This window comes from Columba livia, chromosome 2 (genome assembly GCF_036013475.1).
Source record: "Columba livia isolate bColLiv1 breed racing homer chromosome 2, bColLiv1.pat.W.v2, whole genome shotgun sequence".
NCBI lineage: Eukaryota > Metazoa > Chordata > Aves > Columbiformes > Columbidae > Columba > Columba livia.
Window position 1 is genome coordinate 114,579,907 of NC_088603.1, and position 17,149 is coordinate 114,597,055.

Consider the following 17,149-nt stretch of genomic DNA (forward strand, 5'->3'; position numbering starts at 1 on the left):
ACCACAAAGATGAGATGAGGAAATGCTGATGGAAAATGATCCCAGTTGCTGAAAGACATAGCCCAAGGATAAGAGCTAGACGTTCTCACGATACCAAATAAGAGTGCCTTGTGGAACACAGCGTTGGCCGGGAGTCCCATACACCTATCCAGAAAAAATCCTGGGATTCAAGTGTAATAAATACAATAAATTCTGTTGAATTCTAACAGATACAGTAGTGCCACCTTGGAACTATGCCCAGAGAATATTTATGACCTGTTGGTTATTTACAGCCCCTCCAAGAATCAATGCAATGTCCAGATCTTCTTTAGATGGTTGGTAGGGACATCTGTTGTTTGCTATATATAAAAGGTATACTACCTTGCAACTGGGACTTTTTTTTTTTCTTTTTTGCACAAGAGTTCTATTGTAACTGTAGAATCGTGTGGATAGAAATGTATTCTCAAGTGATGAAGCTCAACCATGTGTGCAATTGAGAACTCTTAGCTCTGAAACATGGGCCTGTACTCTGTGAGCACGTATCAGCACTACGGGGGCCCAGTTGCTAGTCTGTTAAATACAGACATCCATCTGAGCACCAAAATGCATTGATGAGCAGCTAGCCTCCAACACCTTGATTAAGCAGTGTGTGAAACCTGGCTTCAGATTAAGTTTTTTAGCACTTTGTATCTAGCTTCTGGAGGAAGGGAGGGAGAAGGGTTGTTGTTGAGATGGTTCAGAAAGATGAATGGTGTCCATTATTTCAGTCTATTTGAAACAATATGTTGTCAGACTCTTTTCCATCCTGTTTAGAAGAGAGATGTTTTTCCCTTTTCTATCTCCCTATGCTTGAAAAGGCTGTGCCTGTACTCAGTGTCTCAGGAGCTGGTGCTCACTGTTAGCACAAAACTTTGCCAGAGAAAGGTTGGAGTTACTGGAGGCAACAGCCTTCACTGGGGCTGTACGTTGCTTGGGCTGTTTGTGTGACAGATTTGTGAGACTGCGGTGGTTTAAAAGCTGCTCATGGCAACACAGGCAATCTGGGAAACATTAATGCTAGTGAAACAGCGCTGTCAACTGGACAGTGATGTCTGTGAGGAAGGCTAGTCCCTGGCTTTGAAAAGGTGAGATGTGAGACATCTGAGGCTCATGCAACCTTAAAAGTTGTAGACAAGACTTTACAAGAATCTGCAGTGCGGTGCTTGTGCAGTTGGCAAAGATGCAGTCAACCTCTTCAGAGAACTTGTGGGTATAACATTGTATTGTATTTTATTTAGGCTGTCTGTGTTCTGTTGGCGCATGAAAGCATATTGGAGTTATGCACCTTGAACTTTTCTCCTGACCTGGAAATAAGTGAATTCCACATCTGTGGGCAAAACGAGGTGTCTTTCATTTGAACTCAAAATCAGGCATGTCATTGTAACACTACAATATCTACATGCTAGTCACTGATCCTGAGCCATTGCTACAAAGACCCATTAGTATAGAACCTTCCCTGGAGGAGAGGGAAAGGGCGCAGAGGTGATTTGTGAGATATAGAATTATTTGGTTAGTGAAATGACATGGTAGCAGAATGAATTGGTTGAGGGCCTGGGTATGTGATTCTTTTTGTTGCCATAACAGTGGTAATTATGGATTGATCATTGCTGAATTCCTCTTGCATCAACTAATATTGACTTCCAAAAGTTGGAATGATTTATTGTAAATGCTTTGTGGGTGTAGTGTACAAGCTGAACAACTCAACTTGACCCACATGGTGTAGATGAGCCCTCTGCCCTTCTTGTCTGGGAAATCTAAGAGCAATCAGAGATGCTTTCCCAGGAAAAGCCCCAAACAGGCAATCTTTGTGGCTTCCTAGAAGATCAGTTGTCCAAAGTCAATTGTATTTGATTAAAGAATAGAAGTTAGAGCTCATTATTGGCAGCCTGTGGCAAGGAAACCTTGAGTGGCCACCAGATCTTCATTGTAGCTTCGTTCCTAAGACAGTGAGAAGCACAGCTGGATGTTGCCTCTGTATTGGGCTATTGTCTTTGTTTCTTCATCTTCAGTACAGAAATCTGCAGTAGACATCTAGGAAGTCTCAAGCACCAAGAGAAGGTCATGGGGAATAAGTAGTTCTCCTCCATGCAGTACATTCCATACTTGATCTGAAAACATACAGCCTTAACATATTAGAAGGGTTAATGTAAGTCATGTAAAAGTTAAGTTAGTTCAGTATCGGAAACATTTCTGTTGTTGAACTGTTTGCGTGCTGATTTGGGACCTGAAATTCTCGTTTAGTCCTGTAACTGGAATTGGTATTAAAGTGAACTTTACTAAAGTTGGCAACATGCCTGATGCAGGCACCCCTGGTTTTGATATAAGCTAAACTTAGCCTTCTTTGAAGGCAGCTTTTGTAACTTGTGTTCTCTTAAATGAGTTGAGTCTAATGCAGTTGGTTGTTGCTTGTGTTTTGTTTTAGGAACGGGAGACTTGTCTTCCTCATGTTGCTCCCCAGCCAGCAGTTCCAGAGAGCTGTTGTTTTGAGCAGTTGTGTTGTAAACCACGTAATCAAAGTGGTGGCTTATCCTGGTAATTTCAGCTTGACGTGTAGCAGCATATGGTTTATCTCCACTGGAGCACACCTGCTGGCTGGTTCATCTCAGGAAATTCCTTCTGGATGTTCCCCTTCAGAAATGTTCTCAGGCTTGTCTTATGTGGTAGAAATTGAATGGTGGAAGTTGCCATCATGGTGGGATGTTTTCAGCACGCATTGGTGAACACTGCTGCGTGAAACCCTGAGCTTCAGTTGGCAACACAGCTTCACAGCAGTGTGGTTTCCTTAACACTATTCCCTGAAATACAGGGAAGCCCATGCAGATGCCCTTACGTACAGTGGCATAAACAGATCTCTGCCATGATCCCACAGCATCTTTTTCATGTATCTGGTGAGTTTTTGGTTCTCTGTAGTTACAATGAAGAGATATCTGGCAGCTGCTCTTCCTGCTAACTTGTGCTTCTTGATTCCTAGCTTGGATGCTAAACATAGCTACAGCTTAGAAAATTTGAACTGCATTATAACCAAATCTGGAAAAAGGTGGATTTCCTTGGGCGGTGGTACTGGGACAGCAAAAATTTAGAGTGAAGGCACCTCAGGTTTGATCAGCAAATGGAATTCCAATAGAAGACATCTGGTTTTCCATGGTACACACTGCTGGCTTGCCCAGGTAGAGGCTGTTCTGGGTGGTGGCTGCCTGAGCTCTGCAGGATTGATGCCAGGTGCTCTTTTTGGAGGCATGGTTCCTGGAGCCCCTGTGCCAGGAGAAGGCAGGTTGCTGCAGGGAAGGGGTATAGGTCTCAATGAGACCTCTGCCAGGTAAGAAGCTATAGCGTGGCTCCTTCTGGGTGGCTTTGGAGGAAGCTGAGCTGGGTTACAGTTGTTGGTTCCTTCCCCTCCAGCCTTTCTGCAGGATTGCAGCTGAAGGAAGGTGTGCAGGAAACAAAGGGCTGAAATAGCTGATTTTATTTTAACTGCTTCTCTAGCAGTCAAGAAAAATAAATAACTTTCCAAAGGATGTTTTTGGCAGGACAGGCAGAATATCTGGAGACAGAAGTCTCAATTCATTGTAAAAGGCTGTTTGTTAATCTTTGAGAAGCACCTGAGTCCTCTAGTGAAGCATGTAAGAACTAATCTCTGCTGGTAACTAGTCACTTAGGTTTTCTTTTGTGATCTGAAAATAGGAACAGCCTTGTAGCCCCAAAGGGATCATACCTTCCACTTAGAATCAAATGCACGAGTGGTGAGAAAGTCTTTCCTGTTCTCTGAAACAACTTCAGTAAAACTATCAAACTCTGTATCCTGTAAACGGTGCATTATTGGAAATACTGCCCAAAAGAGGGCACCTTTAGTGTTAAAAAGATGCCCGATTGCTGTTGGGTAACTGCAGCTGGTTGTGGTATTGTGGTTGGTGATTGCAGGTATCTTTTCTGGTTTTAAGTGCTGTGCTGTGGAGAGTTAGCTGAAACTTCAATGTTTCAGATGTTTGGTGGTTTCCCTCCCTACCCCTGTGCCCGTTTTCCTGTGGAGTTGCAATGGCTGCGTGACTTGATCTGTTTTCACATTTAGTTTGGCAGAAATGCTTTCTAATGAATGTGAAAACAGCTCTTGATAATAAATACTATGTTATGTCTTGTTTCAGTGTTGTGGTTTTCTTTTTTTTTTTTTTTTTAAGTTTTCCCACGTGAAGAATATGGATTCTTGCACTTATCTTCTCTGTGTTTTTGATAGTAGCATCTTGGTAGCTGCAGGAGTCTGTGACCTTTCTATTGAGAACCTCAAGGTTATCATCACCTGCTGTTCCCTTGTTTCACACATATGAACGGTATGTGGTGTATGAGACTTAAGGCATTGGTTTTGAGTGCTGTGGAACCTTCTCTTCTGGCAGAAGACACCTCCTGTGTCTCCTCCTGGAGCCTGCACTATCGACTTCAGTGTTAGGTTGTTGGTTTTGTTTCAAGGTGAAAAGGGAGTATCAAAAGACAGGGGGTATTTTTAAGTTGTGAAAAAGTATAACTAAATTGTGGCAATTGGAAGTGAAAAATAAAAAAATAAATGAAACAGCTTTCAAACTGTTTCAGAAAATCCACTTGTCAGTTTACTGTCACTTTGCGACATTAGGCTGTAACTGCCCAAAACTCTGTTTCATGATTGAAGTGATGTCTTGTGGCTTTTCACTGTATGGATCTGTAGCTATGACAGTCATTTCAAATTTGCCTTCAGCTTTATTTGTGCTATCATCAGGTATTTATGGTACTAAGCCTACAAAAGCAGCAGTGACTAGATTACTGTAATATTAACTTTGGAGTTCTAATTTTGCTAGCTGTTGTGAAAAGCTACAGCCATGAACAAGCCACCACCATATCAAAAAATTCTTCCAAATGGAACAAATGTAGGGAAATTAATGTTTGTTCCAGGTGGAACAGGTTCTTATCATAACCTATAATGGAAATAAACAGACATCATCTTACTTGTCTGTTCGAAGGCTATGACCACTGGAGCAGCCTTAGGTAACTTCTGTGGATGCTTTTACCAAGAATAAGCCTGAAGTTATTTTACAGTCTTCTGGTGAAGTATGGATTTCCTTGTATAGACTAATCCTGTTACAAGGAGGAAAGATTATTTCTGTTTCAGGGTACAGTGCTGTTGGGGGTCATCGTGCTCATGGTGAAATGTTAAGGGGCTACTGGGACTTGTTAAGATTTGCAGTGGTTGGTTTTATTTACTTTTTGTTTTTCAGATGTTCATGAATTTGCATATGAACTGTATTGTATTTGCTTAAGCTTGCTAGCTGTGTTGCTCTTAAGTTCAGTGGAGTCTGTTGGAAACTCTCCCCAGTCAACTGCCTGGAGCATGGGAGACTCTTCAGGCAGGGTCTCCATCTCTGGCAAATGCTAACTGGAACTTCAGAAGTGCAGAAAAAAACCACCAAACCTATAATCGAGTTGACTGGTGACGTTGCCGTTTCTGGTATGTGATATGATTTAGAGAAGTAGAAACTGCTTCTGATGGTTTGACTTGAAAAACAAATTAATGAGTAGTGACAAAATATCCAAATACATGAAAACAAAACACTTAATGCATTCCAAATCTCTAAAGGAATTAGATGATAAATTTATATGTGCCTTTTCAAAGAGTAGAGCTAGCAATGGCATTTTTAAGCAAACTTAGAAAACAAGCCCTAAAACCTCCAGAAGTAACACTTCTGCCATCCTGGGTGTAGACCTATGGCAGAGAAAAATGCTATTGCTATCAAAATCAGTGTGGTAACATCAGCTTTCTCTCTTCCCCTAGAATCTGCATAAGCATGCAATGGGAACAAGAAAAAAAAAATTACCTTTTTTGATGATAAATTGTGTGCCATGAATCACTGTTGAAATAAGATGGCATGAAAAGAAAATTAGAAATCTGTTGTGTTTTCTGTGATTCTGGGTATTCATTGATTAAATTAAAAGATCCATCTGTCCCTAAGTATAATTATAGTCAAGATGTCAGTGCAGTAGGAGAAAGCTGAGTTGTCAGATGGAGTAACAGTATTTTTCTGGATATGCAAGTGTCCTGTGCATCTGCCCCATCTGGTAAAGGCTGCTTGAGAAAGGAGGAAACAGCTCCAGATGCTGCTCTTGCAGTCTCAGTTTGTGTGTGCTATGTAAATGGCAATATGTTGACATTACAGAATTTCATACCAAGTCTTGTGTTGTCTTGCAGTATCCTCTTATGCTTTTAGATGTGGAGGATGAAAAACTGCTTGAGCATGTGGTTATGGCTTGACTTTTTTTTTTTTTTTTTAAACAAAACCCAACTCAAGGAGCTTGTGGCTTTTCCAGTTGTATTCATGTCGGCTCAGACAGAAGCAGTGTTTTAGGCTGCATTGCACAGCAATATTTTTGACAGCTTCCAGGCTAACCGGATAGTAAAAAGGCTATTCTATTAATGCAGTCTTTTTTTTTATGCTAGGAGAGATCATAAGTGTGGATAGAAGATCTGGGATTCTTCAGATATTGAATAGCTTGCAAGAAAGTTTAGTGTAGTCCTCAAAAAATGTTGAGGTGCTCTTATTTATGTATCTGGCATTCTCCTGCGCCTTCCCCGTTTCTCTTACGGGACAGGCCTTTGTTGAGTGAGGTGTTTGAGCATGAGGGAGGTTTTGTTGGTGGTGGACTCTGCAGCAGCTGCTGTTGAAGGTGAGGGAGGTGAGGCACCAGCAAAGGTAAGGTGCGCTGTAGCTCCCTTGAAGGAACTGAAGCCGTTGAGACCAGTGATCCAGATGACATTTTGTGTTTGTGACCCTGATGGAACATCTGGGTTTATCCAGAGCCAGGCCCTCAGGGGACTGGGGAGGAGGAGGAGGCATTGGTAGCTGAATACTTTCCAAGTGCAGGGAATATGTGTCTGTGCCATGGCATCTGTCTGATCCTCAGTAGGGTGATTGTTGTTTGAAAGCTTTAGTAAAAATACTCATTGTTTGTTAACTGTTTAATTGTTTGTCATTACAGCTGTGTAGGAGAAGGGTGGTAGGAGCTGAATCGAGCTGGGTGGACATAGCTGTAGGTTTGAAGGAAAAACCAAAAAGCAAGGAAACAAGGCAGAAGAGTGGTGTTGGGATGTGGTTTTGTTTATCTCCATTGGAATCTCCTTGTTTGTCTGTAAGCTGCTTTCATGAAAACTATGCATTTTAATGCTTTTAGGCTGACCCCTGACAGAGGGACAGCTTCAAATGCCGCAGTGGCTTTGACTTTCATTGGAGACCACTGCCCTCTCTGACCACCATGAACTGGTATTAATCAGGCTTCAGTTCCCATTACAGGTTTTCTTTAAACCATGTCTTTGTCTGTAAGTATGCGCCTAAATGTTCAGAAAGTGAAGATGTATAGAGGCAGCCCAACCTGATAGTGGTGATGAATTTTGAGGAACTGCTTGAAGAAGTTACTGTTGAAGTAATCTCAAAGTGTGTATGTGGGCTGTCTCTGTCTTTTTCATGTCCAAAATACTGTTCTAAGTGAAATGATGCACTGCTTTGCAGTTTGCATCTTGTGTGCACACAGTGTTTTGATGTCGCTGTCTAGTTAAGTTTTTCTCTTGACTTTAGGAATTGTTCTCTGTCATAAAATGCAGAGTAAAACTGATGTACACTTAGCTCTTACCTTTCTTGACAGCTGTTCCTTGGAGTAAGAAACTAAATATTACATTATCAGTGTGGTCTAATTATTTCTTCCACAGAAGCATAGGAAAGCTGTAATATTGCTTCATTTCTAACACTCTGGATGTTTTTCTTTAACAGGAACTGTTCTCATTAGAAGCAGTAATGGCCAACTAATGCTAGTATCTCAACAAGCAACAGCACGAACACAGAGTCAGCCACAAAATAACACAAGTGTGACACCATCTGTACCAACCAGCACACCTACGGTCAGAATATGTGCTGTACAGGTAACTTCTCTCATAGCTTTAATTTGATGTAGCTGTATGTTTTATAGTTATAACAGGGTTTTCAAATAAGTTATGGAGGGTTAAAACAGGCATTTGAACACTTTCTGAACAGCGTGATGATGTCTGGTTTGCACATAAACACTATGCACTTTGCTTTCTCAGTTTGAAAACCTGCTAGCCGTTACATACAGTGTAGTTCAAATTAAGGAATTCCTCCCTGATGATATAAAGGGCTTAGAAAAAAAACCCCACAAGAACACAAAACAAACAACCAACAACAACAAAACCTGACTACCTAAATGGTTACTGCTAGTAAACAATCATAAACCGTCCTCTGGTGGGATAATTTCTCTGAAGCTGAGTGAAGCTGAGGACCTTTCCAGTGTCCCCAGGATGTTCCTCCTTCCCTGAGCTCTGCTGACCTTTTGCTTCCATCTCTTCTAATGTGGTCAGCATGGAAGAGTAAGAGTGGGTACAAAAAAAGTAACCATCTGCATAGGTCTTGCCAACATGCTAATCTTTTAACTGTTTTGTTCTGATTAGGCACTGTGTCTAAATGTCTCTGAATCTGCTCTTGAGGATTAAACTGGTAGACATGTAGATTTGAATGGTGTTTAAACTGTACGGGCTACATAGGTGAATGATACCTGTTTTGCTACTGTAAGAGTGGGTGTCACAGAATCACAGAATGTCAGGGATTGGAAGGGACCTCAAAAGATCATCTAGTCCAATCCCCCTGCCGGAGCAGGAACACTTAGATGAGGTCGCACAGGAAGGTGTCCAGGCGGGTTTTGAATGTCTCCAGAGAAGGAGACTCCACAACCTCGCTGGGCAGCCTGTTCCAGTGCTCTGTCACCCTTACTGAAAAGAAGTTTCTTCTCAAATTTAAGTGGAACCTCTTGTGTTCCAGTTTGCACCTACTGCCCCTTGTCCTACCATTTGTTGTCAGAGAGAAGAGCCTGGCTCCATCCTTGTGACACGCACCTTTTATATATTTGTAAACATTAATGAGGTCACCCCTCAGTCTCTTCTTCTCCAAGCTAAAGAGACCCAGCTCCCTCAGCCTTTCCTCATAAGGGTGATGCTCCACTCCATCATCTTTGTTGCCCTGCGCTGGACCCTCTCCAGCAGTTCCCTGTCCTTCTTGAACTGAGGGGCCCAGAACTGGACACAATACTCCAGGTATGGTCTCACCAGGGCAGAGTAGAGGGGAAGGAGGACCTCTCTTGACCTACTAACCACCCCCCTTCTAATACACCCCAGGATGCCATTGGCCTTCCTGGCCAGGGTGTCTTGGTTTATGCTGGAGAAGAGCAGGTACTAACTTCAGTGTCTGTTTTGTCATTGACTTGTTTGACAACTCTTCTCTGCATATTTAATTATTCTTATTTTTTTTTAAGAACTCTGGCAACCAGTTACTAAAGAAAGTAACATCTACTCCTGTGAAATCATTATCTCAAACAACAAATGCTGTGGCTTCTACTGTTCAGGCACCTGCTGTAATACAGGTAGGTGGCAAGCTTTATAGTGCAGTGGAAAAAGTGACAGAGAGAATTGAAGAAAATATGGATTCATTCTTGTTATTTCTAATTCTAATCTGCTTTTCACTGAGCTAGTAACTCTTGTCCTCATGATAAATTCTTTCCTGAGTGTCTTTTTTTAAATGCATAATTTAATTATGCTTCTGCCAGTGTGCATCAGCTCATCTCTCACTACAGTAGAAAGGGCATGAACAATGTATAAAATTAATAGTTAAGAGAGCCATTTCCAGTGCTTTTGTACCCTATGACATAGCTTCTTCAAGGTCTAGCTGAAGATTTTCTGGGAGATGGAGACTTCCTAATGCTCTCTCCTGTTTGATTTCCCTGATTTGATTCCTTAGAGGAAAAAAAAAGTATACCTGGGATATTGTTGAGGGGAAGATGTACTGTCTGCACCAGTCAAGCTGGTTTTCATGTCTACACTTTTTTTCCTTCTTAAAGGAAGGTCGTAGCTGAAGACCTCTGTTTTCTAATTCAATTTAGCAGACAGGTTCCAGAGATATGACTGTAAATAGAGAATGGTTGGACATACCTCTTTATTTTTAGGTAAATTTTTTTGTCTTATTTCCTAGGTCTTATTTCTCTTTTTCCAGAGAAAAATGCTGTAGGACTCTTCTGAAGGGACTCTTACTACCCGTAGAATATGAGACTTCTCCTAAATACAGATCTTCCTCTGTTTATGGGGACCAGAGTTCTGGATAAATGTGTGTGATGAAAACTGCTGCTTTCTGCAGCTAAAATATTCTGTTCTCCTCCTAACCTGGAGGGGAAATTAGGAAGAAGTCTGGCTTGTACATTTCATTTGCGAACAAGAGCTTGAAGGAGACTGGGCTGTTGTGGTTGACCAAACACTCAGTAAGTGAGCAGGATCAGTCATTCAAAAACCCCAAGCTGGATATATGTTCTTGACCTTGAGGGTGTTTGAAGGATTGGGGGATATGTTCACTGACAGTGGTAACTAACAGCCTGACTTATACTTTTTTATTCTTGCTGTTCTTTCGTATCAGCAACTGAAAACTACTCATAGCTCTGTCTGTGATCTTCTCTCTCTTCCTTCTCACTATAGATAGATAATGTCGGGGCTAAAGAGGAAAACCCAGAGGCCTCTCTTAATACACTTTCTGTTTTGCTTAGAATGGAAACAACGTACACTTCGTGTCTAAGAACAGTAGTGGATATTCCTTACCCACTTTTAATTTGGAATACTAGCTTGCAAACCATGTGCTTGTGTTATCTGCATAGAGATCTTCAGAATATAAAAGCAGTAGTCATCTACTATACTATCCTGACACTGGGGAGAAAGATGAAGGTTAAGATTTTTTTTCCATCTGATGGATCACAGAATGTTAGGGATTGGAAGGGACCTCAAAAGATCATCCAGTCCAATCCCCCTGCTGGAGCAGGAACACCTACATGAGGTTACACAGGAATGTGTCCAGGTGGGTTTTGAATGTCTCCAGAGAAGGAGATTCCACAAACTCCCTGGGTAGCCTGTTCCAGTGCTCTGTCACCCTCACTGAGAAGAAGCTTCTTCTCAAATTTAAGTGGAACCTCTTGTGTTCCAGTTTGCACCCGCTGCCCCTTGTCCTACCATTGGTTATCAGAGAGAAGAGCCTGGCTCCATCCTTGTGGCACTCATCCTTTGTATATTTATAGACATTAATGAGGTCACCCTTCAGTCTCCTCCAAGCTAAAGAGACCCAGCTCCCTCAGCCTTTCCTCATAAGGGAGATGCTCCACTCCATCATCTTTGTTGCCCAACGCTGGACCCTCTCCAGCAGTTCCCTGTCCTTCTGGAACTGAGGGGCCCAGAACTGGACACAATACTCCAGATGGGGTCTCACCAGGGCAGAGTAGAGGGGGAGGAGAACCTCTCTTGACCTACTAACCACCCCCCTTGTAAAGCACCCCAGGATGCCATTTGCCTTCCTGGCCACAAGGGCACAGTGCTGGCTCATGGTCATCCTGCTGTCCACCAGGACCCCCAGGTCCCTTTTCCCTACGCTGGTCTCTAATAGGTCATTCACGACTTCCCCTTGGTGAAGCCATATTGACTGCCCTTAATGACCCTCTTATCCTTGTTGTGCCTTGAGATGGCACCAAGGAGAAGTCGTTCCATCAGTTTCCCAGGGATGAAGGTGAGGCTGACCAGTCTATAGTTACCTGGGTCCTCCTTCCTGCCCTTTTTGAAGACCGGAGTGACATTTGCTTTCCTCCAGTCCTCAGGCACCTCTCCAGTCTCCCAAGACTTGGCAAAGATGATGGAGAGTGGTCCAGCAATGACCTCAGCCAGCTCCCTCAGCACCCGCGGCTGCATCACATCAGGACCCATGGATTTATGGATGTCCAAATTGCATAATGGCTCCCTAACTTAGTCTTCATCAACCAGGGCGAACTCCTCCACTGTCCTGACTTCCTCTGGGGCTGCAGGGGTACGGGGCTCCTCAGAACAGCTTCCAGCAGAGTAGACAGAGACACAGAAGACATTCCATAACTCTGCCTTCTCTGTATCTTCTGTCACCAGGGCACCCACCTCATTCATCAGTGGGCCTACATTGCCTCTGGTGTTAGTTTTATCTGCCACATATTTGAAAAAGCTCTTTCTGTTTTCCTTGACCCCTCTTGCCAGGTTTAATTCTAAGGAGGCCTTAGCTTTCCTAGTTGCCTCCCTACACCCTCTGACAACAGCCTTATATTCTTCCCAAGTGACTGACCCCCACTTCCATGATCTGTAAACTCTCCTCTTCCACTTGAAGCTTACCCAGCAGTTCCCTGTTTAACCACACAGGTCTCCTGGCTCCCTTCCTTGACTTCCTGTGTATCAGGATGCTCTGACCTTGAGCTTGGTAGAAGCAGTCCCTGAATACTAACCAACTATCTTGGGCCCCTTTACCTTCAAGTACCCTTTCCCATGGGATTTCCCCTAGCAATTGCGTGAAAAGGTCAAAGTTTGCCCTGCTTGCAATTCTGCTTGCTATTCTATTCCTGCCACATGAGATCCTGAACTCTACCATTTCATGGTCACTGCAGCTAAGGCAGCCCTCAACCTTTACTGCTTCAACCAGACTCTCCTTGTTAGTGAGGATGAGATCCAGCAGTGCACCTCTCCTAGTCGGCTCCTCCACCATGTGCATTAGGAATTTATCATCAATGCACTGGAGGAACCTCCTGGACTGTGGCTGGCTGGCTGAGTAGTCCTTCCAGCAAACATCAGGGAAGTTAAAATCCCCCAAGACAACCAGGGCCTGTGACTGTGAGGCCACTCTCAGCTGCCTGTTGAAGGCCTTGTCAACTTCCTCACCCTGATCTGGTGGCCTGTAATAGACACCCACAACAGTATCACCCCTGCCAGCCTGCCCCTTAATTCTCACCCACAGATTCTCAACTTGCCCCTCATCCGTGACTGGACAATACTCAATATATTGTAGTTGCTCTCTCATGTAAAGAGCAACTCCACTACCTCGCCTGGCTGGCCTGTCTTTCCTGAGAAGGACATAGCCATCCATGACCACATTCCAGTCATGCTGTCCCACCATGTCCCTGTAATTGCCACCAGGTCATAATCTCCTGACTGAACACAGGTTTCTAACTCCTCCTGCTTATTCCCCATGCTGTGTGCATTGGTGTACAGGCATTTCAGGGAGCGAGCTGAGCACACCGATTTCACTCTAGGGGTATGGGAGGCCTCCTGATCTTCATCAGCTCTAGATTGCTGCCCCACTGATGCAAGCCCAGCTACAACCCCATCCTCCTTCAAATCTAGTTTAAAGCTCTCCAAATGAGCCCTGCTAATTCCTGTCCCAGCATCCTTTTGCCTCTGCGAGATGAACCTGCCTGCATCCTTATACTCTCATGTGGATAAACATTGAGGTTCATCATGCTATTAATTTTTCTGTTTTTTTAACTTGTATCTGCCTTTGACTTGGTTCTTTTGTACTTTCTTAGTTCAGTTTTGAGGTAATCAGTTTAACTTGTGTACTTCTGAGATATTTAAAGAGGTACACATGGAGTATTTTTTTTCTAAGCCATATTTTTTAGTTGTAGATTTTTGAACATGTCTAATATTGGATTTAAACAGCAGGAAGGATGGCTCTAGGGAAAATGAATAGTGCTGTTTTGTTTGGAGTGGCTTCTTTGGAGCCTGTTTTGCAGAGGATTGCAAAGCTATATGTGTAAGTCCCTTGTACAATAAAGAGTAAATAGGTGCAATATGGATATGTCCTGCCATCACAGAGCCACTTCAGTTCTTACCCTGGGGTGGGTGAGAGAAGACTGTTGACAAGGGAACCTGTGCATAAGGTTGTCTGGAGAAAGAAAGGAAGAACCTTTGGTTCTGACTTTGGCAGCTGTTTCATTCATCAGTCCTAGAATAACTTGCTGATGTTAGTTTTGGCAGTTTTTTGAGGTCATAGAAGAGGAGTGTTGGTGTGGATGTACAATGTCAACACAGAACATGGGAGACAGGGGAGAGGGAATTATCCTTGGCTTGGTTGTATATCTCCTATCCTGTGCAAAGTACAGCTTGGAACACTGCTATCTGCAAAACTCTCTCTGGTTACTGACTCCAGCATTATTCTCCTCATCTACAAAAATATTTCGATTTGTTTACATTCCTGAATGTTTAAGCTCAGAAGTTAGACAAAATACCTGCACATTTTTATTTTTTACCTTCTTCCCAGATGGGGTAAGGAAGCTGCAAATATCTAATTAGTATCATGCTGGGGCACTTTCATTTAGATGCAGAGCACCTCTTCTCTTGTAACTATTTCAAAATATGCAGGATTAATGCATCGTGGGTGTGTGTGTGTTTTTTTTTTTTGTGGTGGCTGTTTCTCTGTTGCTCGAAGTGAGAAGGAGAACTGTTGGTAATGAAAAAGGTTGAGGGCAGATGACAGAATTTAATTCCCATATATTCATTTTCCTGGGGAAAGTGTCCAGCAGGCTTCCTGTTGTTCCCTCCCTCAGCTGATAAAATGCTGTTCTGGTCTTGATGTATAAACACGCTGGAATTTGCAAGAGATCAGCTCCTGAGAACCTCACGTTTTCAGCTTTTAAAAGCCCAGGGCATTGCAGCTTGACAGATCTGTACTCTGTCCCCTTCTGTCTTCCTCCCATCCATCTGTTTGTGGGATTCTCATGCCCAGTTTGCCTCCCTGTGGTTTTAGAGCTGTTGAGCCTCATCCTTGGAAGAGGCAGAGGTGGTGGCAAAGATCCTGCAGAGAGCTGCTGAAGTGTTACCAGCAGTGGGAGCCTAAGCTGGAAAGCTCCCTGGTAGCTGCCTGCTTCTTTCATGTCAAACTGGCAGCAGCTTGGGGAGATGGGGGACACACACCCAGGAAAAAAATATAATTTATAAATAAACAACAAAAGTGCAAGTGTTTTGCTTCAGCTTTAAATGTTTCTCACTAATTTTCCCTATCCTGAAAGACTTAAAAGCCCTTTGATACTCTGCGTGATTTCTGTCCAACTCTGATCAGTTTTTGTTTTATCCATAGTAGGATAAGTTAGGCTCTTGTGTTATCATCTTATCATTAATGCAATTAGCATTTAGCAATTAGCATTAATTTGTGGTTGTTGGGCTAAACTGGGGTGTTTAAATGTGTTGAGTCAGTGAAAGCAGATGTGCACCTCCTAAGCTAGAACTTGGCCTACAAAACCAGACTTTCCCTTTCTGTTGAGAGATTTGGAGGAAAACCAGCACCCAACTTCAGGTTTCAAATGCTAACCTGAAACTCCTTATTTTCTGTAACCTGCAGATTCAAATTGGCTTTTTAGTTTTCAAGCTAAGAAATCAGAAGTAGTGGTTTTTGTAGAGGCAGACTTTTATTCATATAGCATTGTGTTGTATGGGAACTGTGTTAGGCTTTTTGTTTGCGGTGTTTTGGGGTCAGTTAGTTTGTTTATTGGTTTTAATATCTGAACTAGAAGGACTTCAGTTTAGTAGGTTTTCTTCTGGAAACTTCCATGTAGCCTGGTATTCAAAGGAGAGAGGCAATTGTGTTATTTTTTTCCTAAATCTTCATTACTTTCCTGTTGCTGGAGCTTCTGAATCTGTGGGTAAACTCTCATGAGATTTTAAACACAGGTCTCAAGACAACAGAATTTTGTGAGGGTCTGTGTCTGGGCAGAGAGAGAGTCAAATTGCTGCCCACAAGGAAGAACTTGTTAGGTTTGGTAGGTGCATTTGCTTAACTGTCTACTTCTGCTGTCACATGCATCCTTCCAAAGTGGACATGACATCCTTTGCCCACTGCATGTGTGATGGGAAGAGTAAGGGATATTGCAATTGGGAGGGGAGTTGCAGGGTAGGAAGGGAAGATAAATAATCACTTGAGGTTGTATTTATCTTCAGAGTAGTATCACCTGGCTTAGCATTGTTCAAAATTCGTTAGTTTTAGACTGAACAAGCCTGGTGAAGTTAATATATTGGCTTTTTCAAGACAAGTTTACCTTTCTCTCTCCAGTTGAAGTTGCAGGCAGAGCTTCAGTCTGGGTGAGCCTTTGTCATTTCTTTCCCCCACCATTGATTTAAAAACAGAATTATGGCTGTGAGGGTTCCATCACTTTATGAAATAGAGCCTCTCAAAGGAAATTAATCTGAACTTTAAAAACAAAGGTAAAAACTGTTTATTTATGTTTTGAATAGTAGTGTGAAGGGAGGGTGCTACCTTATACACTAGCAGAATACAGTATGTTTGTCACGTTACTCTTCGGTTAAGAAGTGTTAATTTTTCTTTTCAGCCAGCAGCTGCAACAGCTAGTGTTACTACAGTTACTGCTGTAAAGCCTTCGAGTACTGAAACACCTGTAAAACTTCCAGTTACAGGACCACCTGCGCAAGCTGTCTCCCAAAAGGCAGTCTCTGTGAAAGCAGAGGGCACAACAGTAGCACAGACCAGCACTTCTACAGTAAGGGAAAAAAAAAAAGTTTTTAATTAAAAATTAACATTCTCTATATTCATCAGAGGTTGGAGAGCCAATGCCACGTCTAACAGTCTTCTCTTTATTTCCACACTAGGAGATGCTAGAGAATGTGAAGAAGTGCAAGAATTTTCTTGCTACACTAATAAAACTGGCATCCAGTGGACCTCAAGCCCCTCAGATGGGGCAGAATGTGAAGAATCTGGTGCAAAATCTGTTGGTGAGACTTTTTTTAAAGAAAGTCTGCTTTATTTATATTTAATTTTTGACATGGATTTAATTATACTTTTGTTCCTTGTCTTTTTTTTTTTTTTTAGCAGCTGAAGAGTTTGATTTGTGGCCAAGTACATCTGAGCTTCTTTAAGTCTTTGCAACTCTTATTTCTAACTGGATTCCATGCTGTATTTTTTTCCCCTTCACATTCCTGTTTCATTTTATGCAAACAGATAACAGACAGCAGTAGGAGCTGATAGTGTTAACACAGCTTCTGGGTCTGAGCTGCCTTGTTTTTCATGTTAGTATAATTTTGAGTCCTCAGTGGCAAGAGTATTACTATGGAGGTTGTAATGCAGTGCTACGTTCATACTGTTGTTTTACAGAACTGACTTATAGGTTGATAGTGAAGCTCCAGTGGAACACGCATGACCTTATCTATGTCTTTAGACAATGAGATGGAGAAAATAACGTGGTGGCTGCCAGCTTCTCTCTCTCTCCTTGCAGGTGGCTTCCATGTGCCGCTTTG

The 17,149-nt window shown here is 42.5% G+C and overlaps 1 protein-coding gene across 4 annotated transcripts in view; it reads left to right on the top strand.

Moving 5' to 3' along the window:
• Positions 1-17,149, top strand: part of TAF4B (TATA-box binding protein associated factor 4b) — a 79,355-nt gene that overhangs the window by 8,414 nt on the left and 53,792 nt on the right. For 3 of the 4 annotated variants that reach the window (XR_010470523.1, XM_065053375.1, XM_065053376.1), the window contains exons 2-5: positions 7,797-7,945; positions 9,346-9,453; positions 16,228-16,395; positions 16,505-16,627. Coding sequence is in view for 3 of the 4 variants with exons in the window: in XM_065053375.1 (XP_064909447.1) it covers positions 7,797-7,945; positions 9,346-9,453; positions 16,228-16,395; positions 16,505-16,627 (548 nt within the window). In the remaining variant the exon portion in view is untranslated. The remainder of the gene's footprint in view (positions 1-7,796; positions 7,946-9,345; positions 9,454-16,227; positions 16,396-16,504; positions 16,628-17,149) is intronic. The other variant, XM_065053377.1, reaches the window with a different exon arrangement.